At 53.1% G+C, this 25,906-nt stretch overlaps 9 protein-coding genes and 1 non-coding gene across 10 annotated transcripts; 3 read left to right on the forward strand and 7 right to left on the reverse strand.

The window, feature by feature from the left end:
- Positions 1–1,463: 1,463 nt before the first annotated feature.
- On the reverse strand, positions 1,464–2,340 carry BDZ99DRAFT_524599 (TIP41-domain-containing protein; the record flags this gene model as incomplete). Its single annotated transcript, XM_033725925.1, has 2 exons — positions 1,464–1,965; positions 2,027–2,340. The coding sequence occupies 2 exons, from the start codon at positions 2,338–2,340 to the stop codon at positions 1,464–1,466; spliced, it is 816 nt and encodes a 271-aa protein (XP_033572604.1).
- Positions 2,341–3,031: 691 nt separating this feature from the next.
- On the reverse strand, positions 3,032–4,344 carry BDZ99DRAFT_466596 (uncharacterized protein). Its single transcript, XM_033720815.1, has 3 exons — positions 4,030–4,344; positions 3,851–3,971; positions 3,032–3,798 (listed from the first exon to the last, which is right to left on the reverse strand). Exons 1-3 carry the CDS (start codon positions 4,248–4,250, stop codon positions 3,226–3,228), a joined length of 915 nt encoding a protein of 304 aa, XP_033572605.1. The 5' UTR covers positions 4,251–4,344; the 3' UTR covers positions 3,032–3,225.
- Positions 4,345–4,517: 173 nt separating this feature from the next.
- On the reverse strand, positions 4,518–6,643 carry BDZ99DRAFT_574528 (Vps36-domain-containing protein). Its single transcript, XM_033728385.1, has 3 exons — positions 6,429–6,643; positions 6,233–6,368; positions 4,518–6,183 (listed from the first exon to the last, which is right to left on the reverse strand). The coding sequence occupies exons 1-3, from the start codon at positions 6,527–6,529 to the stop codon at positions 4,555–4,557; spliced, it is 1,866 nt and encodes a 621-aa protein (XP_033572606.1). The 5' UTR covers positions 6,530–6,643; the 3' UTR covers positions 4,518–4,554.
- A 144-nt stretch (positions 6,644–6,787) lies between these two features.
- BDZ99DRAFT_108864 (SAC3/GANP domain-containing protein) lies at positions 6,788–8,933 on the forward strand. Its single transcript, XM_033712382.1, has 3 exons — positions 6,788–7,029; positions 7,084–8,324; positions 8,386–8,933. The coding sequence occupies exons 1-3, from the start codon at positions 6,922–6,924 to the stop codon at positions 8,597–8,599; spliced, it is 1,563 nt and encodes a 520-aa protein (XP_033572607.1). The 5' UTR covers positions 6,788–6,921; the 3' UTR covers positions 8,600–8,933.
- Positions 8,934–10,011, reverse strand: BDZ99DRAFT_540234 (uncharacterized protein; the record flags this gene model as incomplete). Its single annotated transcript, XM_033726703.1, has 1 exon — positions 8,934–10,011. One exon carries the CDS (start codon positions 10,009–10,011, stop codon positions 9,268–9,270), a length of 744 nt encoding a protein of 247 aa, XP_033572608.1. The 3' UTR covers positions 8,934–9,267.
- A 298-nt stretch (positions 10,012–10,309) lies between these two features.
- Positions 10,310–12,704, forward strand: BDZ99DRAFT_108882 (scaffold protein Scd2). The gene is made up of 4 exons (XM_033712383.1): positions 10,310–10,491; positions 10,555–10,650; positions 10,737–11,513; positions 11,566–12,704. The coding sequence occupies exons 1-4, from the start codon at positions 10,483–10,485 to the stop codon at positions 12,565–12,567; spliced, it is 1,884 nt and encodes a 627-aa protein (XP_033572609.1). The 5' UTR covers positions 10,310–10,482; the 3' UTR covers positions 12,568–12,704.
- On the forward strand, positions 12,705–13,458 carry BDZ99DRAFT_108889 (uncharacterized protein). Its single transcript, XM_033712384.1, has one exon. The coding sequence runs from the start codon at positions 12,841–12,843 to the stop codon at positions 13,354–13,356; it is 516 nt and encodes a 171-aa protein (XP_033572610.1). The 5' UTR covers positions 12,705–12,840; the 3' UTR covers positions 13,357–13,458.
- A 431-nt stretch (positions 13,459–13,889) lies between these two features.
- On the reverse strand, positions 13,890–13,988 carry BDZ99DRAFT_t68. Its single transcript has one exon. It is a non-coding gene; the product is annotated as a tRNA-Glu (tRNA).
- Positions 13,989–15,598: 1,610 nt separating this feature from the next.
- Positions 15,599–18,201, reverse strand: BDZ99DRAFT_524605 (uncharacterized protein; the record flags this gene model as incomplete). Its single annotated transcript, XM_033725926.1, has 2 exons — positions 15,599–17,269; positions 17,329–18,201. 2 exons carry the CDS (start codon positions 18,199–18,201, stop codon positions 15,599–15,601), a joined length of 2,544 nt encoding a protein of 847 aa, XP_033572611.1.
- A 3,028-nt stretch (positions 18,202–21,229) lies between these two features.
- On the reverse strand, positions 21,230–25,620 carry BDZ99DRAFT_511101 (uncharacterized protein). Its single transcript, XM_033724521.1, has 5 exons — positions 24,833–25,620; positions 24,467–24,669; positions 23,045–24,400; positions 22,653–22,991; positions 21,230–22,601 (listed from the first exon to the last, which is right to left on the reverse strand). Exons 1-5 carry the CDS (start codon positions 25,158–25,160, stop codon positions 21,552–21,554), a joined length of 3,276 nt encoding a protein of 1,091 aa, XP_033572612.1. The 5' UTR covers positions 25,161–25,620; the 3' UTR covers positions 21,230–21,551.
- Between the last annotated feature and the right edge of the window lie 286 nt (positions 25,621–25,906).

Raw genomic sequence — 25,906 nt, forward strand, 5'->3', positions numbered from 1 at the left:
GTTAAGCGAGCGAATCGGGGGCTACGGAGCAGCCCTCCGAGCCAATTAGAAGGTGGTGAAGCGCCAAGAGGGGGGGGTGTACGTGTAGTGAAAAGGGGGTGTATGTCTAGGAATTAGGGGGTGTACGATTAGTAGTCCCCTTAATATTCTATTACTTATAAGGTTAAGTTTCTAAAATATTAAAGTTTTTTATTAGAGCGTTGTTATATTATCTAATTTTGGTGGGGGTAGAAAAGCGTGCATAAGCTGGTGGCCGTGCACGAGTTGGTGATTACTTCTACGCGGCTCAACACTAAGCCTTATAGATCTTATAACTCCACCCTACAGCTTTAAAACTCCGCAACTATGTATTTCTTTGGAGTCCAAAGGATGCATTTAAATGACTAGGGAGAAACGCCTTTGCGTAACGCGAGTAGCTACTTACGGGCTCGGAACATTCAATATAATAGTCCCTGGCTTCGTGGGAGAATCTCGTAATGTTTCACAAATCTTAGTATCAAAGACGCATGCATAACCGGGTAGCATGCCTAGCGGATAACAAGAATCGCAGCGATTTAATATAGAAGGCAATCCCTTCTAGAGCGTTGTAGTCTGGCGTCCGCCTCCTTACTTCCTAGTTCTGGGGTCACATGGCCTAGGTCGCGGTTACATGTAACAAGCGAGAAGGAGCGAGAGGCTGGTGATTTTAAGGAGGAGAGAGCGCCAGCAACTTGAACATGGTCATGAAGGCGTCTTTACTAGAGGAAATTAGAAACATAAGGTATGACTAACTCGGCATCTAAGAGATGTTGTAGTTTAGAAGAAAGAGTTGAAGATAAGGTTAACGTGGCAACAACGGGATGACATGGCGTTAACACGAAGAAAAGAGCTAGGAATCTTGTAACTGGCGAAAAACAACTTAGCAGCGTCGTAAGAACGTTTCTCAACCAACATATTCGCTACCCGTAGCAGCTCAAACAAGTAGAGGAGAGTGCTTTATCTTGTTTCTCTGTTGTATGTTTTGATATTATGTATACATAATATAGACAGCAGGTGGCAGACTCTGCTTTTCATGTTCGTTGAGTGCAATGCCTCGTCATAGATATCCATCCGTACACTTGTTTACCACTGCATGAGGAGCCTCATAACATTTTCAGCATTCCGAATGAGAGAAGAATTCGGCATTCTGGACAACTAGTAAACTCGCGAGGCTACTCCAGACAGTGTGTCAGCAGAGTATACAGAATAGGAAGATTGGAAGTTTATCATTGCCCCCGGTGTCTATTAGTACGTTGGAGTCCCATAAACGGTGGCAGGAAAGTGTATGGATATCAATGACCTGCTAGACTTTGAGTATAGGTCGTGTTCAGATATATAATCTTGCCTGTTTGACTGACTCTGAAAAGCCTTGATATACGGAGATATTTCAAGAGGGTGATTATGTTGCTCCTGGCACCTTGTCTTTTTTTCCAAGTACACCGTAATCACTTTACCACGAGTCTCTCCAAACTCTTATCAACTATCGACAGTAACTCCGCGAGTTTGTTGGGGTCTCTCATCTGTGCTGGAACATCATCTCTCGTCCTTGCGAGCGCCTCTCTGACTGCCTCAACCTTCTCCTCTCGCGCGGTGTATTCCCGTATCACTTCGCCAGTAGCAAACTCAACATACACTCGCGTATCCCTGATTCGGAAGAGGACATCGTCCAGCCGCATGAAGAATCGACAGAGTAGCAGCATTCGTTCAGGCATGACACGGGCCTTCACTGACAGCATGGCGATGCCGTTGTCCGCCAATTCGTCTTCGTAAAGCATCACGTCGTCAAAGAAAAGGATTGGGTCAGGACGCTTTAGTAGATGTAGTGGGATGGGCGTTGTCGTAGGCTCGAACGAGGGGTTGGGTACGGGCGTGGTGCCTTTGTAGTCTGTGCTGTAGGACCAGTCGAATGGTTTGACAACTTCCTTGATATCCTCGAATTGTTTGGATCTGTCAGTAGTTTAGTACTCCAAACGTCCAAGCTGTTTCCTGCTACTGGGGATGAAGCTACCGGTTCTGCTGCCACTCCTTTGAATACGACACCTTTAGCATAGCTTCTCCAGTCTTATCCACGCGATCTAGCGCATCAAACGCGTTGAACTCAATCTTCCAACCGCTCTCCTTGTATTCCACAGTGACGAGATTGTCCCCGAAGATCATTTCGGGAGGTGTGATGCCGAGCTTCTTGCTCATCTCTTCGATTGGGCCGGCCTTGAGGATGGGTAGCTTGCGCGTGGTGATTCTGAAGCCATGCCGCGTGATGGACGTACCCTCGTGGCCGGGAAGGTGGGTATCCACAGGGAAGCCATTGAGGCCTGTCGCCATGGCTGTGCTTCGTGAGAAGTACTGAGGGCAGGATGTGTGTATTTGGGTGGATGATCAGGCCCCACTGAGCATAGAGTAGCAGTCCGACACCGTCTGGGGTGGCCCGGAGAGCTATCAGGCTTGCCAAGATTGCTGCTTTCAAAGATCTAATGATGTACCAGAGGACCTCATGCAGCGCCAGGAAAGTGTACACAAATCCAGAGAGAGTAGATCGTGCGTATGCACTATATGTGCAGTTTGCAGTGGAGCCTGATGGTGGTGGGGCAAAGAAGCACCCCGCATGACGAGCAAACTGTATAGCTATGAATCATAGGCCTTACTTCACACTCGCATCATTAAAAAAACAGTTTTATATTCGCAAAGCGAATCTCAGTTCACCTCAAACACCGCAAGACTTCACAGTTACACTTCCCGGCCACTGCCTGTGGTGCCTCAGAGTATTTTCAGACTCTGATTCAGAACGAAGTTTCTCATCTTGGACAACGAGCAAGCTCGCGGGGCCACCCAAGACAGCGTCAGAGAGGTGTACATAGATTGAAAGTGTGATTTAATATGCCAGATTTTTGTGAGCGCGTTCAAGCAATACAACCACTTGCGGGAAAGTGTACGGATATATCAGACGAGGTGCTGTATTATAAAGGTGGCTATTACGCGCCAGACCACTTTTCTATATTTCTTGACCATTCGCAGCCCCAATGTGTATTCAGCATACTATACACGAAGCTGATCGCTGGCGCTCTGCAAGACCGGGAAACCAGGCCAAATCGTCTACAAGCCTGGAAATGACATGCGAAAACGCCTGAACCAATCCTAAAAGAACGCTGATAGCGCGAAATTGATTATGGGAAAGAAGTAGATGAGTGACACTAAGACAACTCGAATGCTTTACTCCAGCCTCTTCATCAATCCACTCCTGACCCGCGTGTTGACCACCCCTCCGATTCCGAACGCGGGAACGATTCGACCCATGCGTGCGAGACTGCTCTTCGCCCAATCCTTCGTCACCTTGACAGCTCTTTCCCGCCACTCCGCCCGTTCTCTATTGTACAGATCAAGTCCAAGCAGATGTAGCGGCGTGCTGACCACCTGCAGGGCCGCCGGTGTCATTATCTGAGCAGCACTTGCACTACTGATATATCTTTGAAGTGATTCGCCCATACGCTGAGAGAGGTGCGGTGCCACGAGTGCAGGGAGGTTGAAGGAGGCGAATATAGTAAGGCTATCTCTTAGGGCAAAGAGGGCAAACGTGGCTGTGGGAACAGGTCGAGGTGCTGCATTCGCCGCGCCGAACATCTGAGTAAAGCGACTGTCCTTGTAGAGACATAGTGAAAGATTGGTTGTGGATGTTGCGGCGAATTTGGGTAGACCTGCGGTCACAGTGGAGGCCGATTGGGCGCGGATGGTAGAGAAAGCCGAGTCGATCGAGTTAGCAGCCATATAGGTACCAAAGTAAAGTGACTACAAGTCAGTTAGCATAGAAGCTTTCTTGTAAAGGGGGGGCAAGACGTACGAATATCAAGGCGAACGGCTTCGAGAAGACGAATCGCTGGGGTCGAAACAGGAGCTCCTTGAAGGAGCTTTTGAGACTACCTCCCAGAGTATTGCGTCCGGACGCATTCTCAATGATCCCTCTGCTCGCGGTCAAATCGGCAGGCCCAGTACTTGCAGCACCGTGGATTGGGACCCTACCGGTCAATGAGGGTGATGACAGGCGCGACGAGAAATCCAGCTGCAGACGCGGCGGCTACGTCGGCGCCTATCCTAAGACCTAGCTTACGCGTATTCCAGGAGGAGGCATCTGATGTGCCAACGTGATTTATCGTCTCTGTAAGTGCTTGGGGATTCCAGTCCTTCGTGGATGACGGGGATTCCTGCGGCAGTCCCGCTGACCGAGAGCGATCCTCTCGCATTGTTACCTCCTCTTTCCCAGGCTGAGAATGCTGCGAGGGTGCACGCGGACGTTGTTGCTATGGCGAACAGACCATAGGGAACTAGCTAACAGACAGTTTGGCACCTTAAAGTCCTTCCAAGCTTGCCGGTAGTCTGGCGTCGTCAAGAGCAATACTGCAATTGGTTATGGTTAAGCCGATAGAGGCCGACTTTGGAGGTCATAGGCGCGTCAGTTGTTTCTGCGACTCTCGGGCAGCGAAAATGTTGCTTCAAAGTTTGTATAGTTTGGGCTGTCATTCGTGGAACAGGATATATTTTCGAACATCAAATAACCAAGGTGCCTTCTTCAGGCGTATGAAGGAGCCAGTTCTCCCAAAATCGCAGACCGTCCAAGCCCTGCTCACGACACAGCACTCCTCGCTCTTCTGCCATTTCTAGCTCCTCGCTCGCTACTCCAACGCTCCACCCAAACCTCTCTGCCACCTCCTGTGCGGTGACGCCTCGCCCATACAGCCGCCAATCCCAAGTAACTTCAGATGCCGGTGGCTGGCGATGCAATTCTCGGAGCCATGAGAGAAGAGCTGCAACCGTCTTCTCGTCTGTTCTATCTCGCCCTTGCACTACAAGGAGACCACTTTTGAACATTCGCAGCCGGACAGGCAGCTTAAGCTTGTCCCACAGCCGTGCGGCTTTCTCGAAGTCCGTTGGACTTACTAATTCTACTCCGCCTCTTGCACGATTGAACACAGCCCACAGGTCCACGAGAGTCATGATGCCACCTTCTCTTTTGAGCACGCCTCTGGTGTCGTCTGTGAGCCATTCTGCCAGATTCCTAGATAGTTCCGACACGTATAGTGAATCAGACCCGGATCCAAGCATGTCTTTCGTCGTGACTAGACCAAGCGCAGACGCTGATTGCGAGAGAATGGAGCTTGCTTCCGAGTTTCCGTTGGTTCCCAAGTTGGCCTGCGATGCGAAAGACTCTGCCAGCGCAATAATTTCTTTTGCAGATGTCATGAGGGCTTCGAGATCTTCAAAGGCGGTTCCGATGACAAGCTCGTTGTTCTTCCTCTGCTCTAGCCCTCTCCGTTCGAGGCCTGCAATACCAACGACTTTTTGACGTTCGGGGTCTCGGGAGCTCTGGTCAGAACTTGAACTATATCCGTCGTCGAACGTCCCAGAGAGTCGATTAGGCTTTGGCACTGGTGGTGCACTCTGAAGAAGCCATTTCCGTTGCACCAAAGCGTTTTTGACTCGCTCAAAAAACACCTTCTCTCCCCCACCGCGGAAAGAGAACTTGACGCTCTCCACTGCCTCGTCTTGCATTGACAAGCCGGAAAGAGCGGGCCCAGGGCTCTCAGACCTAGCTGTACCTTTCGCTGACGCTAAACGCTTATCTTCTATTGATACCAAGGAAGCACCGCAGATTTCACAGGTGAGTAAAGACGGATGGTTCCGAAATGTACATCGAGGGCATGTGAACGAGGCGGATGAACTGCTTTGACCCAGGGGATTCCTTGAGCCCGAAGCCGAGGATGAGTCAAGTTTGTCATGATGTGCTCTCTGCGGTGTTGGTGCTAGCAGTTGGGATTGTCTGTTGGTCATTGAGGATATCGCCGCCTTCACCAAATGAACCAGCGGTGGCTTTATGCCACAAGCAAGACATGGCGGCAAGGGAGTGTGGGCATTCGCCGTGGCGGGATCGAAGTTTGATGGAACAGGATTTGAGAATGAGCAGATGGGGCATATCCAGGTAGCGCTGGCTGCTGTCGAAGGGGCAGGCGACGACGCGAGAGACCGCAAGGGACTCCCATTTCTCTCCGGGGGGGTAGAGCTTGAGCTGCTTGAGATGGTGCGACCAGTGGCAGTAGACGGACTCCGTGTTGAAAACGAGAGGCGTTTGGAGGGTTTCGGATAGAAAGTCACCTTCGCAGAGGACTTGAGGAACCCGGCCTACAGTGTCTTAGCAAGAGTGCTTCCAAGTCTCAGGGGACTGTCTCACATAGAACTCTGGACGCTCGACATCCTTGAGGTTTATGGCCACGGAGCGCTTCCTTGGTTCGTCGTTGTCTACATAGCAGACTCGGTGTGAAGTCAAGTATACATGGCCATTCTGGAACTGGGGAATCTTGAATTTCCTAGAGCAGCCCTCAGTCAGCACTGTAGTGGTCAGTTGCTCCATGAACCGAGCGACTCACCCCTCGTATAACCCAATAGAATCCTGCACTAAAAGTAGGGTCTCTTCCGGGAGTAGAGAGGGGCGCAGGGCAGTGGTGAGGTCAACCTGGTGGAGAAACATTCAGGACATGGGGTTTGGAGGAGCGTCGACCACGCAGAGGTCACAATCTCTATAGGGGATCAGTACAGTCGCTGGTGCTCTTGATCGGCGCCCACTGTAGAGGGCTTTAGTGGTATGTCGAGGTGAATGATGTGAATGATGCGCTTGCGGGATGCGACCCGCCAATCTTGTGTGACAGGATCCACGTGATGCGCCAAGCACTAGCCGCCTTCTTCCAAATCGCAGCCGTCCGCCTCACCGTCTCTCCTGCAACCTCCATCCTCCATCTCCCATCCACCATCATCCACTCTTCACAACCTGCTACTCCTGTTCCTTTCTTTCTCTCACAGTGTTTCTGACCCCCAGTACCATCACGTTACAGCCACAGCGCTCCCATATCGCTCTCTGCGGCAATGCTATCCACATCCTCCGGGTCGTGGCCCCAGCATTCATCTACCGCAACCACTGCCTTCAACGCCGTACCCGCCAGACGCACCCTCAACCAGCCCGGACCCGTTCCAGTGAGTCTGCCGCGCCCGCTTGCCGGAGAAATGCACGCTGAACGCCGCTTGCAGCCGCAGATGGCTCAACCACAACCTACCCCGAAGAACAAAGTCGACTGGTCCAAGGCAGTCCGTGATTATGTGCAACGTGCGTTCGCGCAAGAGAACAACGTCGCAGGCGTGTCGCGAGAGGAAGTCCAAGAAAAATTGAAACAAGTCATCACCGCGGTCGCTGAGAAGGGGATGATGGACGACGTGGACTGGGCGAACCATCCTCTCCCCCAGCAATTCGTGCTACAAGACAGGAGGAGGGCCCTAGGTGTAGACGGGCAGCAGAACGCGTGGCCCACCCTCGCGTCACACCTCGCTGACACGTTGAATGGACACACTAACAACTTATCATTATCTCCCTCTTCCAAGAAACGCAAGTCTACCGATGCATCGCTGACGGAACACCCCGACGACTCGGTACCGCCTTGGAGGAAGACTAACAACCGCAATATATTCGAAGACCGCATCACATACGCCAATCAAGGCCAGGCCAATCGTGTCGACAAGAAACAGCGCAAGAACAAGGAAAAAGACAATTTCATCAACTGTAAGTTCTCGCCAGCCGAGTTGGAAAAGCGCAGGCAGCGATTCGGGAATATTTCCACGGACGTCACACCTCCTTGGGCATCCCCACGGACCGATCCCGACGCTGAACTGAAGTCTGGCCCGGTGGTTGGCACATGCCAAGAATTGGAAAAACGATACTTTCGTTTGACTGCCCCCCCGAAGCCTGAAACTGTCCGTTCTTTGCCCGTACTAGAGCAAACTCTGGCACTCCTGAAGCAGAAATGGCGAGACGAGAAGAACTACGGCTACATCTGTGACCAATTCAAGTCTCTACGGCAGGACCTGACTGTCCAACACATCAGGAGCGCGTTTACCGTTGATGTGTATGAAATACACGCCAGGATTGCTCTCGAAAAGGGGGATTTGGGTGAGTATAACCAGTGCCAGACTCAGCTGCGGGCGCTGTATTCGCAGAACCTGGGAGGGCACCCAGAGGAGTTCCTGGCTTATCGTATCCTCTATTTCATTCACACGTGCAACCGAACCGACATGAACGACATGTTGGCAGACTTAACCCCTACAGACAAGAACGACCCCGCTGTCAAGCACGCACTGGCAGTCCGCTCTGCGCTGGCTTTGGGCAATTACCATAGGTTTTTCAGACTATATATTGACTATCCCAATCTGGGGGGCTATTTGATGGACAAATTCGTTGATCGCGAGCGTGTCGCTGCTCTCGCTAATATGTGCAAAGCGTTAGTATCACATTCTCTATCTCTGTTTTGATTGCTATGCATTTTGCTGACGGGCTGCTAGGTATAAACCCTTTGTCAAGTTAAGCTTCCTCTCTTTCGAACTCGGGTTTGAAAACGATCGTGCTTGTCTCGATTTCCTCGTCGAAAAGCAAGCCCAGCACCTGATCCAGGACATGAATGAAGGACTCTGTTTCCAGACAGGCAAAGCTGGGATGATGTTCGACCAGCTGCGAGCCCAAGCATTCGCCAAAATAGACATTAAAGGACAAATATAAGCCGTCTGAAACGACGTGGTAGGGTGTCATGCACCTTGCCGCATGTGCTTTTGTTCTTCCTTTACGACCGTCCTTCAATTTTGTTCATATCTCGATACGAATTCTCTCTGCGGCGACTCAGCGAGTTTACAAGTCTTCCCCCGACGGTCAGCTCCAACTATCAGCTTTACTTTCGTCTCCGCCTTCACTACTTACTGCCCGCTGCTACTGCATTACTTGGACTCGATTTGGCCTTGTTTCCGAGCCTGCCAAGCGGCAGCTTCGTTTCGGCAGGCTTCCACCGGCCGGATCGTGGGGTTGCCAGAAGCTTCCTCGGCCGCGTCCAAAACGTTTCATGTCTCGGGATGGCATTCTCGGCTCCGAGGACGCGATGTAGACAGGGATTGACACCCGATTCTACGCTGCTGCGCCACCAGTGCGACTATTGGGGGGAGGTCAAGGTGTCTTGATGCCCGAAGCAAGAAGGCCCCTGGGACCGAGCTCCTCCGATGGCTGGCTGGGTCTCTAAGTTGATGCGGGCGACGAGGACCGAACGGACGGGTCTATGTTTCCAAGCTCAGTGCCGTCCACGTGGGTCAGTTGCACCCTCGCATTGACACGAGTGACAAATCTACGGTATGCGTTTTCTGCTCTCTGGCGTTGGCATAATTCCCCTTTTGTTTGCATGGTTAGGTGGCTGTGGTTGGGTTTGGGCGATCTGTTCTCTTCTCGGCGACGATTCTCTGCTTCTGCGGTGCCTCTGTCGGCGCACTTCTCTTGCTTGCGCGTTGGACAAAGGCTGGGGAGCGGTGGCCAATAGAGGCAAGAGTTGGCTTTGGGTGGCGGTGATTCGTCGAGGACGCGACAGGAGGCTGGCTTTGAGTTCTGTGAGGGCCTGCTAGGGCTGAAGGAGCATGGACGAGTCTAATCCATGGTGGTGATGGCAGTCTTGGTGCGATGACAGGCTCGCGTGGTGCAACGGGACGGGTGTCAAGCATGCCCTGCCGGCTCAGCTTACGGCTTGCCCGCCCGCGCGTCAAGGCTGGCGCGTCGCAGCGTGTCGATTCCCTGCCGGCAGCGTGGTTGCTCCCGGGAGTCGCACGCGGAAGCGCTGCTCGCCACATGGTGTTGACACAGCGGCTACATAGATAGCAGAAGCAAATACCCTCATTACTGTTCGACCTGGCGCGGCTGCGCGCTGTGACTCGGTACTGACCGCCGCTAGCCACCCTCTCGCCATCGCCGGCCTTCTTCAGACGTCGCTGGCCACGTTCGCTCGTGGTACCTTTGTACCGGCGCGGACAGCAGTGGTGCAGTCGTCCAGTGGTGCAGTCGTCCAGTGGTGCAGTCGTCCAGTCGTCCAGTCGTCCAGCTCTCGTCGCCGCCGTGGCCGCCAAGATGGCCCCCATCCAGGCACAACGTCCTGGGTCCATGCTCCGGCGCGCAGAGACAAAGAGCACCGCTGGGCTAGTCGCCGTGCGTTGCAGCCACTCGAACGGCTGCCCAGCATCCCGCCTGCGCTTTCAAGGGTTGGCTGCAAGGGCCGGGCGCAGTTCATTTCTGCCGCCGTCGACGACTACGCCGTGCAGAGAAGGCCGTTTCCCAGCACCCAGCACCCATCAGCGCATCCGCTGCCTGTCCTGTCCGCTGCCCTTGTCCGCGCTGTCCAGGCGTCTGTTCATTTCCACCGCGGCCTGCCTCTGCGGCCTGCCTCTGCGGCCCAAGCACGCCAATCTTAGCTTTTCATCCTGGCTGCCTCTCACAGCCGCGCCTCACCACGCCCAACTCGACCTCCATCACACCTCTCGCCCTCTCCAACACCACCACGCATCGCGCAGCATCCCTAGACCGCGCCGACCTGATTCCGTCGCAGTGCCCGCCGACTCCGCGCTCACCGGACCGCTATGGTGAAGGTATGTCTGCCCCCCGCTAGCCAACCCCCCCACGTCCGCGCCAGCGTGCTGAGTCCTCCGCAGTTTCGAAGATCCATGAAGGGCGACAAGGCCGACAGCAAGCCGCACCACATCTCCATTCCACCCAAGGACGCAATCGCCATCGTGCCGCCCAAGAAGGTGAGTTGCAGCAAAATCCGCCTGCCCCGCTTTGCGCCCCGAGGTCGCGCCTTGCGACTCCTGCTGATGTCTGCCTGGCGCTCTAGGTCATCAAAGCCCTCTACGACTACACGCCGCCCGACTCGAGCCCGAGTTCTGGCTACCTGAGCTTCTCCCAGGGCGACTTCCTGCACGTCGTTGGCCGCGAGAACGATCCCGATTGGTACGAGGCGTGCAACCCGCTGCAAAACACGCGTGGCCTGGTGCCTGTGACATACTTCGAGCTGGTTGGCAAGACGGTGCGGGACAGTGGTAGCTCGACCAAGTCGATTCCCTCCAGCCAGCCCAGCGCGGGCCACGACTCCGGATACGCCGAGAAGACGCCTGCTGCTTCCGGCGCAGCCATCGCCGAGAACGACGGACCGAAGCCGATGCGCATGTCGAAGGCACTGGGAAAGGGGGCGGGAGTGGGGGCCATGGTGTATGGCATCGTGATGTACGACTTCAAAGCCGAGCGGCCCGACGAGCTGGAGGCCAAGGAGGGGGAAGCCATCATCGTCATTGCGCAATCCAACCCGGAATGGTTCGTTGCGAAGCCCATTACCCGCCTGGGAGGGCCCGGCTTGATCCCAGTGTCTTTCATCGAGATACGAGATATGACGACCGGACAAGCCGTTCCCGATGCCCAGGAAGCCGTTCAAAGGGCTGGAGTACCCAAGGTTGAAGAGTGGAAGAAGATGGCTGCTGACTACAAAAATGGCAGCATCCCGCTTGGGAAGCTCGAGTCCAATTCCGCTCAGTCGCTACAACAAGGAATGGAGCGAATGAGTCTAGGAAGCAAGAACCAAGCCGGCTACGACAGCAATGGCCAAGTCACTCCCGGGGTAAGTTGCTTGTCTAAGATGTCCTGTCCGTTAAAACTGACCACGGTTCTAGACTGGATCACACTCTCGGAGCGCCAGCGCATATCAGAACCAGCCGCAATATCGGGGTTCCGATCCTAACCTTCTAGCCCCCGTCAAAGCGTGTGTTCCTCGTTACTGTTTCGCAGACGACATTTTCTGGTTCATCATTGAGTGCCAGATGGAAGACGGGAGGCATTGGGAACTGCAGCGTCTCTACCAGGACTTCTACGACCTTCAAATCCAGCTGATTGCTGCCTTTCCAGTGGAGGCCGGCACAGCAGGCACCGGCGACCGAACTCTGCCCTTCATGCCTGGTCCAGTCACCTACGTTACCGACAATATCTCAAACGGCCGCCGCGCGAATCTTGACGAATACATCAAGAATCTGCTTAAGCTAGGGTCTCATATTACACAAGGGACGCTAGTCAAGACATTCTTCGCTCCTCGCCAGGGTGACTACGAGATCGACCCAGATGTAATTGCTGCAGAAGAGTACCGCATGTCCCAAAGCTCGCAGCACTCTTCCGATCCATCCCAAGGGGCTTCACGGGAGTCTTCCGCTGATCATCTTCCATCCCAAAATTCGCAAGCTGCCTACCCCAATTCGTCCAACTATCCGTCTCAGGCCAACCACCAACGGGGCCAAGCGTCTATGTCGGGCCAGCAACTTCAGAATCCGCAACATTATCGAACTACATCGGATCTCGCACCGCCAATGCTCCGCCAAACGTCCTCTCTGACGCAGAACTCGGCGACGTCGGCGAGCGCGGCACTCAAAATTAAAGTGTGGTTTGAAGAAGATAACTGCGTTGTTATCCGTATGCCACAGTCGTTCCGATACAACGACTTGTACAAAAAACTGCAGGAACGGAGGGCACTGGAAAGGCCGGATGAGGGTCGTTCTGAAGAGTTGGTCGTGGAGTACCGAGATGAGAGAGAAGAACGGTTCTACCCAATCGAAAATGACGAAGATCTAGCAATTGCAGTCGAACGGAATCCCAAGCTGACTCTTAGCGTGACTGCAATGCGGTAATCTCTGCCGTCTGCACGGTTTCCTTTATCATCTTATTCTACGTTGGAATGAGCAAAACACGAATCTCCGATTCTGGGTATTGTCCACGAAACGTCCGGGGCAGCTTGTAGTAGGATGTTGACGAGTCGATGATTTGATGAGCGCGGTGATCGATGGCGAAGCGACGATATTCTTTAGGTTTGTTCTATTCCCCTTTTCTGCTCTCACCTCATCCTCGGGGTTTCAAGATTTGCGTTTCCAGGGTGGAAGGCCACCTTTGTACCAAATGTGCCGATGAGAGTCGGAAAGCGGCCATTCATGGAATCTCAACTGGCTTCGGCTAGAGAGCTTCACAACACTACCAACGCTTTCTGTGGCTACAACCTGCTGTCTACCTTGTTCTGTGTTTACTCAAGCGCGCTTATTTGGATTATTGGTTTGGGGACACCGGAGTCTGGCGAACGGCGTACCGAGCGTTTTCTGCACCTGGTATGTACTGGCCTCCTCTTAGTGCGCAAGTATTTTGTGCTACTTGTTTCCATGAGCACTCTGCTCACTTTCTTTCTTCTCTTATACAGGTGGAGCGTTGGCTTCACGGCTTATGGGTGGTGGAACTGGGAGGGTAGGAATAGCTGGATAGGTCAGGATACCAAAGGGGTTCGTCCCATTTATCTTATTTCGAGTTGCTACTTCTTTACTTGTGTATGGGGGTCGTGCTGTGTGAGTCATTCGAGGTGGTTAAAAGGACCAAAAGGTTGGATTGCGATATCTCTGTCTGGTGGCATCTCTTACGAGTACTTAACAGTTTGAAATCTATTGGTATCTCATGAGAGGTTGCGATCAATTGTGATACACATCTACGCAAGTCATCGACAAAAAGCAAGACTTGAATTTGGATTCCTACTACACAAAAAAGCAAGCACCCTCCACTCACAGCAGTGATGATTCTTTGTGGTGCAAGGCGTGGACTAGAAATAGTCCAGGTATTGGACATTTCGAGGATTACAGTATCCTGCGCTCCGGAAAGTATATGCCGTCCATACGGCCCTAACTTAATCGGAAATAGAGTCACTAATATGCCTCCAAATGCATACAATTACCGACTCCTTCCTGGGTCGTTCTGTGCATCAAGAGCCGGTTAAAAGCACTGAATATAGAGTGTAGTAATGCTCTCAATCGAAAAGTAGCATGGTCAAGCAGCAGCCAATTTCTTTGTCTCTCCCGCCCCCTATCCACGTCAAAAAGGAACAATAGTATATCTCTAGAGCTCCACCCAACCTATATACATCTGAACTTCTTACATTCACCTCTTGCTCCACGAGCAAAAAAAACACGAAAATTACTTCCGTCGCCGGGAATCGAACCCGGGCCTTGCCGGCACTTGACCAAGTGTGACGACTCTCGATGAGAGCGGCAAATCCTAGCCCCTAGACCACAACGGATTGAAGGACAATGAAAATTTATCCATATAGATACTATTCCAAAGAATGTAGCAATCACGAACGCATCCAAAACTGCCTTGGTTGAGGACGATGAATGAGAACTCAAATACCTGGGACGAATAGAAAGGTGGGACAGCGGGGCTCGATATTCTAGAGTGGGGCAGCGTAGTGGACTTTTGTCAACCGGGCATCTAGATTCCTAAATATTCCTATATTTGACAAAACTACCGTAGCACTCCCCACTCCCCGTATCTGATGTTGGCCTTGCCAATTCACTATCACCTCCGACTTCACGATGACGATATAGTCCAGCTTCTGCAGCAGCATACCACGACCGAGACCAGCGTTGAGTCCTAACGATTAATTTGGTGCTCCCGGAACGAAACATGGCCTCCGGTTTTCGACTAGCTATTTAGCGCTCATCCCACAGTGATCAGCCAAGGCGCAAACTTCGTCAAATCCTGACGTCTCGTTTGGCGCTTCACGAACGTGTCGTTGCCTTGTATTTTCTGATGGCCGTCCAGAGGACCCAGGACGGTGGCAAACAGGCGTAGTATTAACGTTAAATCTTTATGCTCGATATTATGCTTCGCGAACATTACATTACACTGTAACTATCTCTAATAGACAACCAGGGTATCTCTAACAGTGGTAGACAAGTGTGGAGACATCCTGAATCCTCACCCTCGCTTTGGCGCCTCACGAACGTTACGTTATGTATGAGTTGCAGACAGACTTTCGGGGCACCTCTGACAGTGACAGACGAGTGTAAAGGTAACCTATAATCCTCCCACTCGATTTGGCGCTTCACAAACGTTGCATCATACAAATGTCTTAGACGGACTTTCGGGGCACTTCTAACAGTGGTAGACGAGGGCGAAAATATCCTATAATACTCATCATACCCGATTTAGCGCTTCAAAAATATTACATTATATATGGATCTCAGACACACTATCAGGGCACCTCCACAGTGCTGAACGAGTGTGCCGAATTCTCACGCCTGATTTACGGCTTCACGACCGTTACATTATGCCCAAATTCAGATGGTCTTCCAAGGCTCCTCCGACAGCGACAAAGTAGTGTAAAATATGACGAAAACTCACGTCTAATACATTACCTCTGGGCTTCAGATTAGTATACGGGGCATGTCCAACAGCGATACAAAGGTGCTAAATCACGTTAAAAGACTCGTGCCTAATTTCGCGGGTCACGGATATTACATTGCCTCTAGGCTCTAGGTTTGATTCGGACCTCCCCAGCCTTCGCATTACCTTTTCGATCTAGATACAGACCCCCGTCGTGTAGGGTAGTAAAATAAAGAAGTTGCTACGATCTTTTAGTCTCGAGTTTGATTTAGGACGGACGGTGTGCACTTTACATCTCATTTCAACTTTCGTCAGTGGGTGGCAGAGAAGTGTCAACACCTAATGTTCTAGCACCTCATCTACATTGTCGCAGTATCCAATACATAAAAGAGTCGAGATTACCCCTTGCCCAGAGCTGGAGATCTACCCCACGTCTCAAATCATACAAGTTCCACCATTAATAGCGGGAACGTGAAATATCACCAGAAACCTCCTTCTAAGCCCCTTTATGGGCTCCATCCCTTACCTCCGCGGCTCTACAACCTCTCCCACCACACCGGCAATATAACAAGCACTGACCCCCAAAATGGCCGTCTTTGTCACTGAAGCGGCCCCACCGTGTCCCCGTCTCTGCCATCTCCCGTGCCGTCTTCTCCCATAACGGTGGTGTCCACCTCCATACCGCTCACGATTTCTCTCGTGAGTTTCTTCTTCATGCTGATTCGCATGGCCTTTCCCCCTCAACTGCGCAGCAGCCTCAGAATCGAGAGGCTGATCATCAGAAACAGGCGAGAGCTGATTATAGTTCACGAAGCCAGTCGGACTCGCATAGTTGCCGACGGCGGCTTCTGGAAACGGGGCGGTTGTGCCATCGACGGGATTTACATCCGGGTGTTCCTGTTTCTGAACGTTCGGGGGTGGCTCAATATCATTGCCAGTGTCCCCAATTGGCTCCTCGAGGGCCACAATATCCGGTGTCTCGCGTAGGACAAGCAAATTCGCGGAGGCTAGGACTGGCTCGAAATTTGTAGGCAGATAAGGCACGAATTTGGACGGGTTCGAGAGCATGGATAACGCATCGGGCAAGCTGAGGGAGGACTCCTGGTAGCCGGGTCGAGGTGGCGTTGTGGTGATGGAGGTGGTTAGGATGTCGTTGCCGGAGTCGTAGGCCAGGACTTTGTAAACGATCTTGGGTTGAGGTTCTGTGTCAGAGGTCGGAGGCCTCGAAATCGGGTCCTCTACACTGACTGTCTGCTTATGCTGTATTGAGTCGGGGGGACCCCTGGACTGTGCAGCCGCTGCACCAAGAGATTCCTCACTTTCTGAGATATTGGGCCTCGATTTCGGTGTTGAGGCTATTCGGTCCAAAGCAGACTGTAATCGGGGTGCTGGCAACGGCGATGGTTTCGGAGGGTCTAAATCAGGTGAAGGTAAATTGTTGTTTGACTGCCTGAGCACGGGGTCTAGGGTCTCCAGAGCCCGCTTTAGTTCGGCTATTTTGGCATTGAAATCGGTGATGGATTGGGGTACCGAAGCGACCGACTCCCCAGCATTGTCTTGGTCTCTTTGCATCGAGGACAGCGTATCCAGGGCCTTGGATATCTCGGCGGCCTTGGTAGCATAATTGGAAATCGATTTCGGTATCGAGGGACTCCCAGAATCTGCAAGCACAGTATCTTTACCAGCAGACACAGCTCCAATCTGCGCTGCTGGTTCAGAAGACAAAGCACTAGGAACAGAATTCACGGAGGGAGATGACGAGCAGGAACTGCTACCTTGGGTTTGTGGAATGTCCGTCGTATTCTTCACGTCTCTCGTCAAATCGTACAGTTTTTTTTCATGATTCCCATTGCTCCCCCTCGCCAGCCCACCCACCCCCCACAGATCACTATTCACCCCTCCTCTCTCTTCCCCCCGCCCCAACACCCGGGGGCCACTCCCCGCAATCTCAGTCTCCCTGTTGAACTGCGTTAGTGATGGCCTTTGAACTGTGTCATTTTTAGCTTTGGCTGGCGCCGAGGAACAAGCCTCGGACATTCCAGTTTTCCAGTTCGTCCAGGATGTTAATGTCTTTTTCATGCGCTCAATTTGCAGCATGTAGTCATCATGCTGCGTATTGGCGCATATATTATTCGAACGAACCTTATTTTTGTCGCCCTCTTCGCCCTCGTTGGGGTCCTTCTTCTTCGCCTCCTGTATGTCAAAATTAGCATTTCTTATCTCTCAATTTCCACCCTCGAGATTTTACATACCTCCCTCTCTGCCAGTTCATCCTCTCCGGGGGCCTTCACCCTCTTTCCCACCCCCCCAGCCGCAGGTACCATCCGCTGAGATATCGGATCGTAGACACGGTCCGTTGGTTCCGCTTTCTCCTTTTCCGGAGCCATCAGATCAGAGTACTTCTTCTTGTATTCTGCCAGCTCTTCCGGCTCCTTGAAGGTGCTTCCGTACCTCTCTCGTGATTGTCTACGAAGCTCGGAAACCGGCTCAAATTTGGGTCCCATCATGGGTTCGCCCGTCTCATCAGCAACTCGCCCGGCCTTGAGCATCTCATCCACGAACCTTCGAACCCGACTCTCTAATTCAGCCTCTAGAACGGGGTCGCCTTCCTTATGATCCTCATCGAAGAGTGCCTGTCCAGTAGCATTACCACTGAGCACTTCGACCACCTTTTTGAGCGCGATTTGAGAGCATAGGTTGGAATAGTTGTTAGCAAACTCTTCAACGAATCGGACAGCTTCCTGGACCTCGCGGTGGAGGGTTTCCAATTCTTTTGCCTTTATCTCGTCTCTCATGTTCCGGTCCGGGGTCGCTTTGACCCATTGGTACCATTCTCGCTTTGCCATCAACGGGTTGGAGCTGCCAAAGAGACCCTGGAAATACTCCTTATACGCCAAGCTCCGCCACTTCATCATCTTCTGGAGTTCATCCCATTTGGGCTCGATCAGATCCTTTGGCTTGTAGATGTACCCCTTACTCGTACCATTTCTCCACTCTTTGCCTTGGAGACGATTGACTTGTGAGAAAGAGCGGCCTTGAGCGCTGACCATGGAGAGAGGGAGTGTCGCCGGGCGTAGGGTTAGAGGGCGGGTCCACGTAGCGGATGCAAGCATTGATTGAGACATTGTTCCTTTATTGCTCAGGCTAGCGGACTTCGAAGAGAATTATGGGATTGTATTTTGTGGATGTGAGGGTGTAATAGGAGAGATGCGCCCAACCGAGACAAGTGTTATTTGAATCGTAGGCGTCGTTTCTGGAAGCCGAATCTCTGTAAGACATCGTCAGCACTCCAGTCAAAGAAACTAAATGAGTGGAAAGAGCTGTGAGATGATGCGCTTGTCAACTTACCAGTGTTGATCGCAATACCTGCGGTGTCAAAAAGTCATGATATGCTATCCAAGACGTGTCTCAATAGACAAGGCGTGCTATCCAAGTCCGAAGATCACAGTGTGGCTCGAGGAAACAGATATAAGGAGACGTCGTGCCGTTAGGCGCGGCTCGAATGAAGTTCGCAGGAGCTGATAATCCTCGAGGCGCTGAGCGAGAGATAGACTATCTGATGCCCGGGAAGTCTTACGTAAACCAAGGAGAGGTGTTTCGGGTGGTCAGAGTGTCGGCGAGCTTGAAGAGGTGATGCTAGCCAGCGGGATGAAGTTGCTGGTGTTGAGAGAGAGATGTCTTCAGCGCGAGGAAGCTCACGACAGGGAACTGCGTGCTGACGGCCCCTCAAGCTTGTCCGCTTATGAGGAGAGGTTCTTGTCTAGGGCGAGACAGCAAGGAAGGCGCAGAGTCTTGTTGTCGCGGAAGCTTTGAAGATGACGGCTGCAAAGATGAGTTGTTGCTGTCGGAGGAGGACGTAGTTGTCACGGTCAAGAAGCTTTGAATCCGAGGATCGTGCGCGAACAGCCCCTTAAGGCTAACTCCTGACAAAGAGGGACTCTTGTCTTCAGCCAGACACTCAAGGACGCGCGGTGTATCGAGGTTGTGTAAGCTCTGACGATGGTGGATGAGGGAGAGGGTGGAGAGTTGAAGCGGGGGACTAAGGCAAGGCGGGCACGGCGGGGTGCTCGGATAGATGCACGTCAATATGAGACATCCTGAAGCATCGCGCCCTGTCTACAGCTTCAAACGACAGTGCAGAATGGATGCGTGCAGCTTCACTGTCTCCAGAGATGCGTCTACGCTCAGAGTCTCGAAGTGTTCATCCTGTTCTCCGCATGAGTTGGAGGAGCTCAAGCTTGTCCCTCCGTCGGCTACCCCCACGACGGATGCCTGTCACTCTCCACACCAACGACCCTTGGACATGGCGCGGCAGCTAGCGCCTCGATCCGCACGATCCATAAATTCCGTATGGTACAGGGTGCGTGGAGAGCCGGCAGATGCCAACGTCCTCTCGTCGTGGGGGGGACGATTCAGCTTCTCTAACGCAAGAGAGATCTCAATCCATTGCTCTTGTGGCTGTACTTACGATGCTAAACGCGCAGCTTATCCAGATACTCTTGGGTCTACAATAGGAAGACCGCCGAGAAGAACTTCTCATCCACAAGACAAACATCCACGACAAACGGGTATAGGCCAGAACAGCGGCGACACATCCACACAAGAAGCTCCCCAGCTGCCGCCGACACCTCCTTTCCTCCTCATCCATTAGTACAAGAACCGAAGATCGTTGAGCCAGCTAGAAACAGAAGAAAACAACGTCCGGGGATCGCTGGACATCAGCGAGCGTACCTCCATCACCCTGGGGCCACCAAAACCTCCTTTCCTCCTCATACATCGATACAAGAACTCAAGGTCGTTGGGACAGCTGGAAAACAGAGGACGGCAGCATCTGGGGTCCACTGGGCGTTAGTGAGAGCTTCCTCTATTTTATAGGGCCTGCGGCACCGCTTTCGCTCCTCATCCATCAACACAAGAACTCACAATAATCGGGCTAGCTGGGGATAGAGACAACAACACCGGAGAGTCGCTGGATATCCGCGAAAGCTTCATCCACAACATTCAAGACATCGGCACCACCTTTGCTCCACACCCATCGATACAACCTCTCAACTGTCGCGCGAGCTGGGAATTAGGGGAGGAGGACCCCCAGATACCACTGGGCAACAATGAGAAGTCTGCGAAGCAGATTGTGTTAATCCGTCATCTCGGGACGGCTCAGGGCCCGGGGAATAGTTCTGGTGATAGTATCGGACGGTAGACTAAAGGGAAACCCGAAAGAATACACTACTCATAGAAAGCAAGACCATCTGCAAAGTCGAAGGAGACACATTGCATTGGCTGGAGCTACCAAAAAGGGGGATCACTTATCGCTGGCCTGCCTTGTTGACCAGACCACACAATCCAGTCTACTCCTTGGAAAGACCGAGGAAATAAATTATAACCAGCTGGCAACAAAGACTCAGAAGCGACAGTGGGAACAGAGCCAACAGACCTCTTTCCACGCAAACCATACACAGTAAACATCTGCCTCGACCGGCGTAGACCTATCTTTATAAAGTTACCAAAGGGGCTTGACGAGAAGAACGAGAAGTCGACCGGATCCTACCTGCAGGCCTCCGTATATCAGCTACAATACAGGTAAATTGAGAGATAGAAGGTTCGAAAGCCACGAGGGTGCTGCTTTGGCCATAACTAGGGGGAAGAACACAGGAATGCAGCTGCGCCGGCCCTAGTGGACAAACAGAATTGAATGGCTGACAGCTGGGTCAGAGAGGATCGAACAGTCTGCAAGGTCAATACAGCGTTTTTACGGAGCTCAGCTTTACGCATACGACGGACTAGCTAGGCGGGATACTGTGATTAGAAGATCGATCTTTCAAGGTGCTGGAAACTGAGATATTCAAACCCGAACGGATAAAGACGAACAATAGGATAGGCTTCTACGAACTCGAGTGAGCTGAATGATCCAAATTCTCCTGATTGTTGACTGGTATAGTTGACTTAACTCGCAGCTAGTCTCGGAAGAAAGATATTTACAGTTCTTTCGTACTAGAAGCTGACCGTAGCAAGGAAAGTTAATAGGCTTCGACATGTCACGGTTTAATCACACAGACATCAAGCAAACACGAGTCACAACCAGTCCAAACCCAGCTTAACTCTGCAGCAGCTTTTTATATACACTCATCTTCATATTTTTAGTTCAAAAATATACCCCCCTAAATTGGACACAGAAATATCGCTCACCACCCTCGCGTTGTGGGGTATAGTTCATAAAACCACTCAGAAAAGACCGGCACCCTCCCATTTCAGACAATCCACCTTTCAAACATTCACAGGTGTTTCCACATCCACGTCATTGCCCGCGTGCTCTTCATCAACCATAGACCCCCTCCGGACTGCAAAAGCATCATCCTCGCCACATACGCGACCATTCCCAAAGATAAAAGAGACATGAGTAGTGTACAACAGAACAGAACACCCAACTCCAGTTAACAAATCGATTACCCACCTCCGCTGCACCCAATCCTTCTTTTTACATACCCGCTCCCGGAACGAGCATATCAATACACTTGGTCAGTAAATTGCTCGCCTCATGCAGCAACTCCCACCGCGTCTTGCGGAACATGTCGCGCATAAGCACGAGTAGACCCAAGCACGCATTTCGGTTCTGCATCTTAGCCAAATCATCTGGCGCCCGGACATCGCGCAGAGCTCTGCGTAGGAAGATCTGCATATCGCGCACCTTGTCTTCGTGCGTTGGCAACCGATACGCCGATTTGATCGGCCCGTCGAGCGCGTAGCCGTAGCTCCACACAATGAGGGTCGCGAAGTACAGCACCCAGGGGCGATTCAGAAGACAGTCGTCGCGAGCGTTGTAGTCGAACGGGAGCGTACCGGTGGACGACGCGGTGTGGCTGCTTTCGTCCGGCACGAGGACTTTGGAGAGGAACTGGAGCGCGTAGAATGTCGCGTCACGGGCACGAGCTGTTGGCGCCCATGTCTCCTTCATGCGCCGCTGAGCGCCGTTGTAGTCTTGAGGCGTTATGGATCGGCCTAGTAACCTTGTGGCACCAGCGTAGATCTGGCAGTCCACGATATCGACATGCATTGCCATGTGAGCCATGTGGTGGAGAACTGTGCGACTCTCAAAGACGTTGTCCTCGTCGTAATGGTGGTAGGACTGGTATGCATTGGGTCCGTCTTTGTGCCCTGCGAGGGAGGTGTCGAAGTCCTGTTTCCAGAAGTCGAATGCTCGAGTGAGGGAGCCTCGCCATTTGTCGCGGCCGCCTAGTGCCTGGGATACACCTAGGCTGCTGACTTGAAGGTCTCGTTGGTTCATATGCCAAGAGACGGACAACAAACCCGCCATGAGGATCGTCCTTCCGAAACTGTTAGTCCGCACGCTAGTTCCGTTCAGCGTCTTCTTCAACCCGTCTAGGAATGTGACGGGCTTGATGCCGTTCGAGTGGAGGCTGGCTTCTACTCGTCCAACCTCTGAGCTGCTCGTCGCAGACCAAAGTGCTTCATCACAGGGCAGTGGCAACCGCATCTCGTGAGCAACCATAACGGCGGAATGACCAAACTGGCTCGATTAGTGAAGGCTCTTACTCTCTCTATTAGGGATTCGACTTACCATAGTTGCATGAATCGAGTCCATGACGAAGGCAGCAAATGCGGCTCGTCTTGTGGCCTCATTAGTGATCCAATGGTTCCACCATTCGTCTGGAGTATGACTCCCGGAAGGATAGCTGCCATTCACCCCGACCTTTGCGTCCTTGACGCTGGGTGGTGAATCCATGGCCGACCTTCCAATTAACGAAGAGCCTCTCCGCATCAGCGTAAGCGTGGTGGCATGATGTATATGTGCTCTCTCATGTAGCGGACGTGTCGAGTACATCTTTTCGAACATCTCAAGTAACAAAAGTGCCTGGAACACCCACAGCTTGGCTGGCGGGCGGAAATCTGCGTCCATCTGCAGACAAAAGTCAGTCAAAGTACAGGGAGCGGTAGATATCTGATGCTTACGAATATCTCCCAGCGCAAGTGCCACGCTAAGAAGTTTGATAGCTGAGAGCACGCTTGCGCTTTTTCATGTCCGTAGGTCTTGTCTAAGCACGACGCACCCAAGGACATCATGGCTAACAGCAAGAGATCAGGGCAAGATGCCGCATTGAATGTAGGTCGATGCAAAATCGGCAGCTGCGGATGGAAGTGAATCCAGAATGAGCCAATGTAGGTTTGCATCATGTTCAGGCTGAGAACATGATTGTCGTCGTCTTTGTTGCCATCGCAAATCTCGTCTTTCTGCTTCTTGACAGGCGCATGATCCGTTTCGTTGAATCGGCCCATGATAAGATCCAACAACTGTTGTCTCTTGTCCTCCGAGAGCGCTGATTCTGGCAGGCTAGTGTCCAGAATACTGTTGACAGCCATCGGATGCTGCGGAGGTGCAGGTTGGTTATAGTAACCGCTTACTACGGGATCGTAGTTGAAGTACGGTGCTTGCAGGCCAATCTGAGACGAACCGCCCATTGCGTTTCCAACACCACCGCCGCCAGCGGGATATCCCATCGGAGAGTTGCCAGGACCACCGAAGGAGTTGGAATCGTTGAACAGCCACGCCGCGAAGTCGTCCGCCATGGCAAAAGGAGAGCGGCTGTATCCGTCGCCGCCAAACACGGGCATGGCATACGACGGTGTTAAGTTCTCCACGAACTGCGCTTCAGAGACGCCATTCATCCTCGTGTCTCCGGAGGCCGTGTTCTCCATTCCGCTCATTGGGGTCGGCCCAGAGGTGCCGTTGTAGGACGAAGTGTCATGGTCACGTGCCGCTGGAGCTTGGGTCATAGTTGCGTACTCTGGAGGTGGCAGAGAGGAGAACGGTGGAAAGCTCTGCTGCGTCTGGTATCCCGAGGGTGACTGTGACGGGTACGAACTGTTGGCGGGTGCCGACGTGGGGTAAGACTGTGCGGGCGTGGTGGCCGAGTTGTATGGCGAGTTCGAGCCGTAAGACGTCAAGTTCGACGTCTGGGTCCGCAAATCGGGCCGCGAGAAGTTGGTCCCATTGCTCATATGCGGCGAGACCTGAGGCCGGACGTTGTTGAAGGACCCAAAGCTCGACTGCCGTGGATGAGGCGGCCCAAACGTCCCGGGGGGGCGAGAGGCCATATCGTAGGGCTTGGCATCAGGCCCACGGTAGTTGTCGTCACTCCGCGCGCGGTTCAAGGGATTGTGCACCTGCCGCGCGGCTATATCAGAGGCTGGAGAGTGCAGCGTCGGGTCCAGCGGCGGGGAGATCTCGGAACCCGCAGTGCCTGAGCTGGGCACGGCAGACGCAGGAGACTGCATCGCGAAGGATCGATCCGGTGGTCCCTGCTGCATCTGCAGGGCGTCAGTGGGAGCCCTAAAATCCCTCAGGGGGCTTCTTGCCGTGGGGGAGGTCTTCACCATCTTGCCAAGGTGCCCTGGCTGGTTCTTCGGCGCCATAGCGGCCGTCACAATGGGGTTGATATTGTGCATGAATGTGTCCTTGCGCAGCAGCTGCGAGCCTCGCGCCGTGTGTCTCTCCTTGTGGCGGGCACACAGGTCCTGGCGGACGAAGGAGCGGTGGCACTCCGGAAAGTCGCAGTGGTAGATCTGCTTTGGATTGTCTGTGAAACTAGGTTAGACGTGTTTTCCACGCGAACGGCGGGAAGCATCTCGCCTCCCCGAGACATATGCTGCCCTGAGAGCGGCTCTTGAAGCCTGCCGCCGGCCTGCTATCCACTTTACTTCTGGGGGTAAAGTCTGCTAAAAGGAAGGAGAGAGACTTACGGTTAAGCTGGTGGCGGTATAAATGCTCTGCCCTCGAATAGCTCTTTCCACAGCCTTCGTGTGGGCACTCAAACTTCTTGTCCAGGCCTTTGCGGCTCCTCCTGCGCTTCCTCGAGGAGCCACCGGCCTCGCCGCCGTCTTCGCCATTGTCACCGTCCATGATGTCTCCGCCATCCTCCCTGTTGCGCCGGCGGCCGCGGTTCTCGCCAGGCGACGAGGGCGTCGGCGGCTCGACCTGGGAGGTGTCCATCTTCTGGGGGAGCATCGAGTCCATCTTTCCAAAATCCGACGCGTGCGATGTATGCATGGAAAGAATTTGCGCCGTCATGGTAGGTCGTCAATGCGCCGAGTCGCAGCCGGTCGAGGACTAGGTAACCTCACCGAGGGCTCCCTGTGGTGTGTTCGCGCGGAAGCGGTCGCGTGCAATGCTTACGAGTCGCGGGCAGTGGGATTGCAGTCGTCTTGGGGTTGAGGCTATCGGACGTCGGCGAGCATCCTCCAGGTATGTGGTCCGGCGGTTGCACAGCAGCAGATGGAACTCGAGTCGAGACGCTGTCAAACACCCCGGGGCGATGGCAGCGGAGATCACGGGATAGTCAGGGAAGCGTGTGGTGGTGTAGGGCGTGGAGGGGTTTGGGTCGCGGAGTGCTCCGTAAGGTGCTAGATGACCTGCAGCGACACGGGCGTCGGCCTGGGGAGAGCGGGATGATGGGCGTCGCCGCGAAGAGTGTTCGAGGGCACTCGAGGCGTGGCAGCGTCGTGGGAGCTCGCGGTGGCCAAGAGCGTGGGATTCAGCAGACAGAGGGCGAGAAGGATGGGGGCAGCGGCCTTCTCAAGGCTGCGGGATATAGGCGGCGGCGCGCAGTCTGACCTGCGATTTATTGCAGCGCTTGGGATCTCCGCCGCAGCCGCGATAACTGCTCACTGCGATCGCCGTCTGGGGTATGCCGAAGGGTAGAGCAGAGGCACAGTCTGGCCTGCACGCTTCTGCGGTGTCTCGATGCGAAGAACAGCTTTTCGACGCACCCCTCAGCAGGCGCAAAAAAAGGGCGGAGGCAGAGGCAGAAGGCCACC

The sequence above is a fragment of the Mytilinidion resinicola genome (assembly GCF_010093595.1).
Source record: "Mytilinidion resinicola strain CBS 304.34 unplaced genomic scaffold BDZ99scaffold_18, whole genome shotgun sequence".
NCBI lineage: Eukaryota > Fungi > Ascomycota > Dothideomycetes > Mytilinidiales > Mytilinidiaceae > Mytilinidion > Mytilinidion resinicola.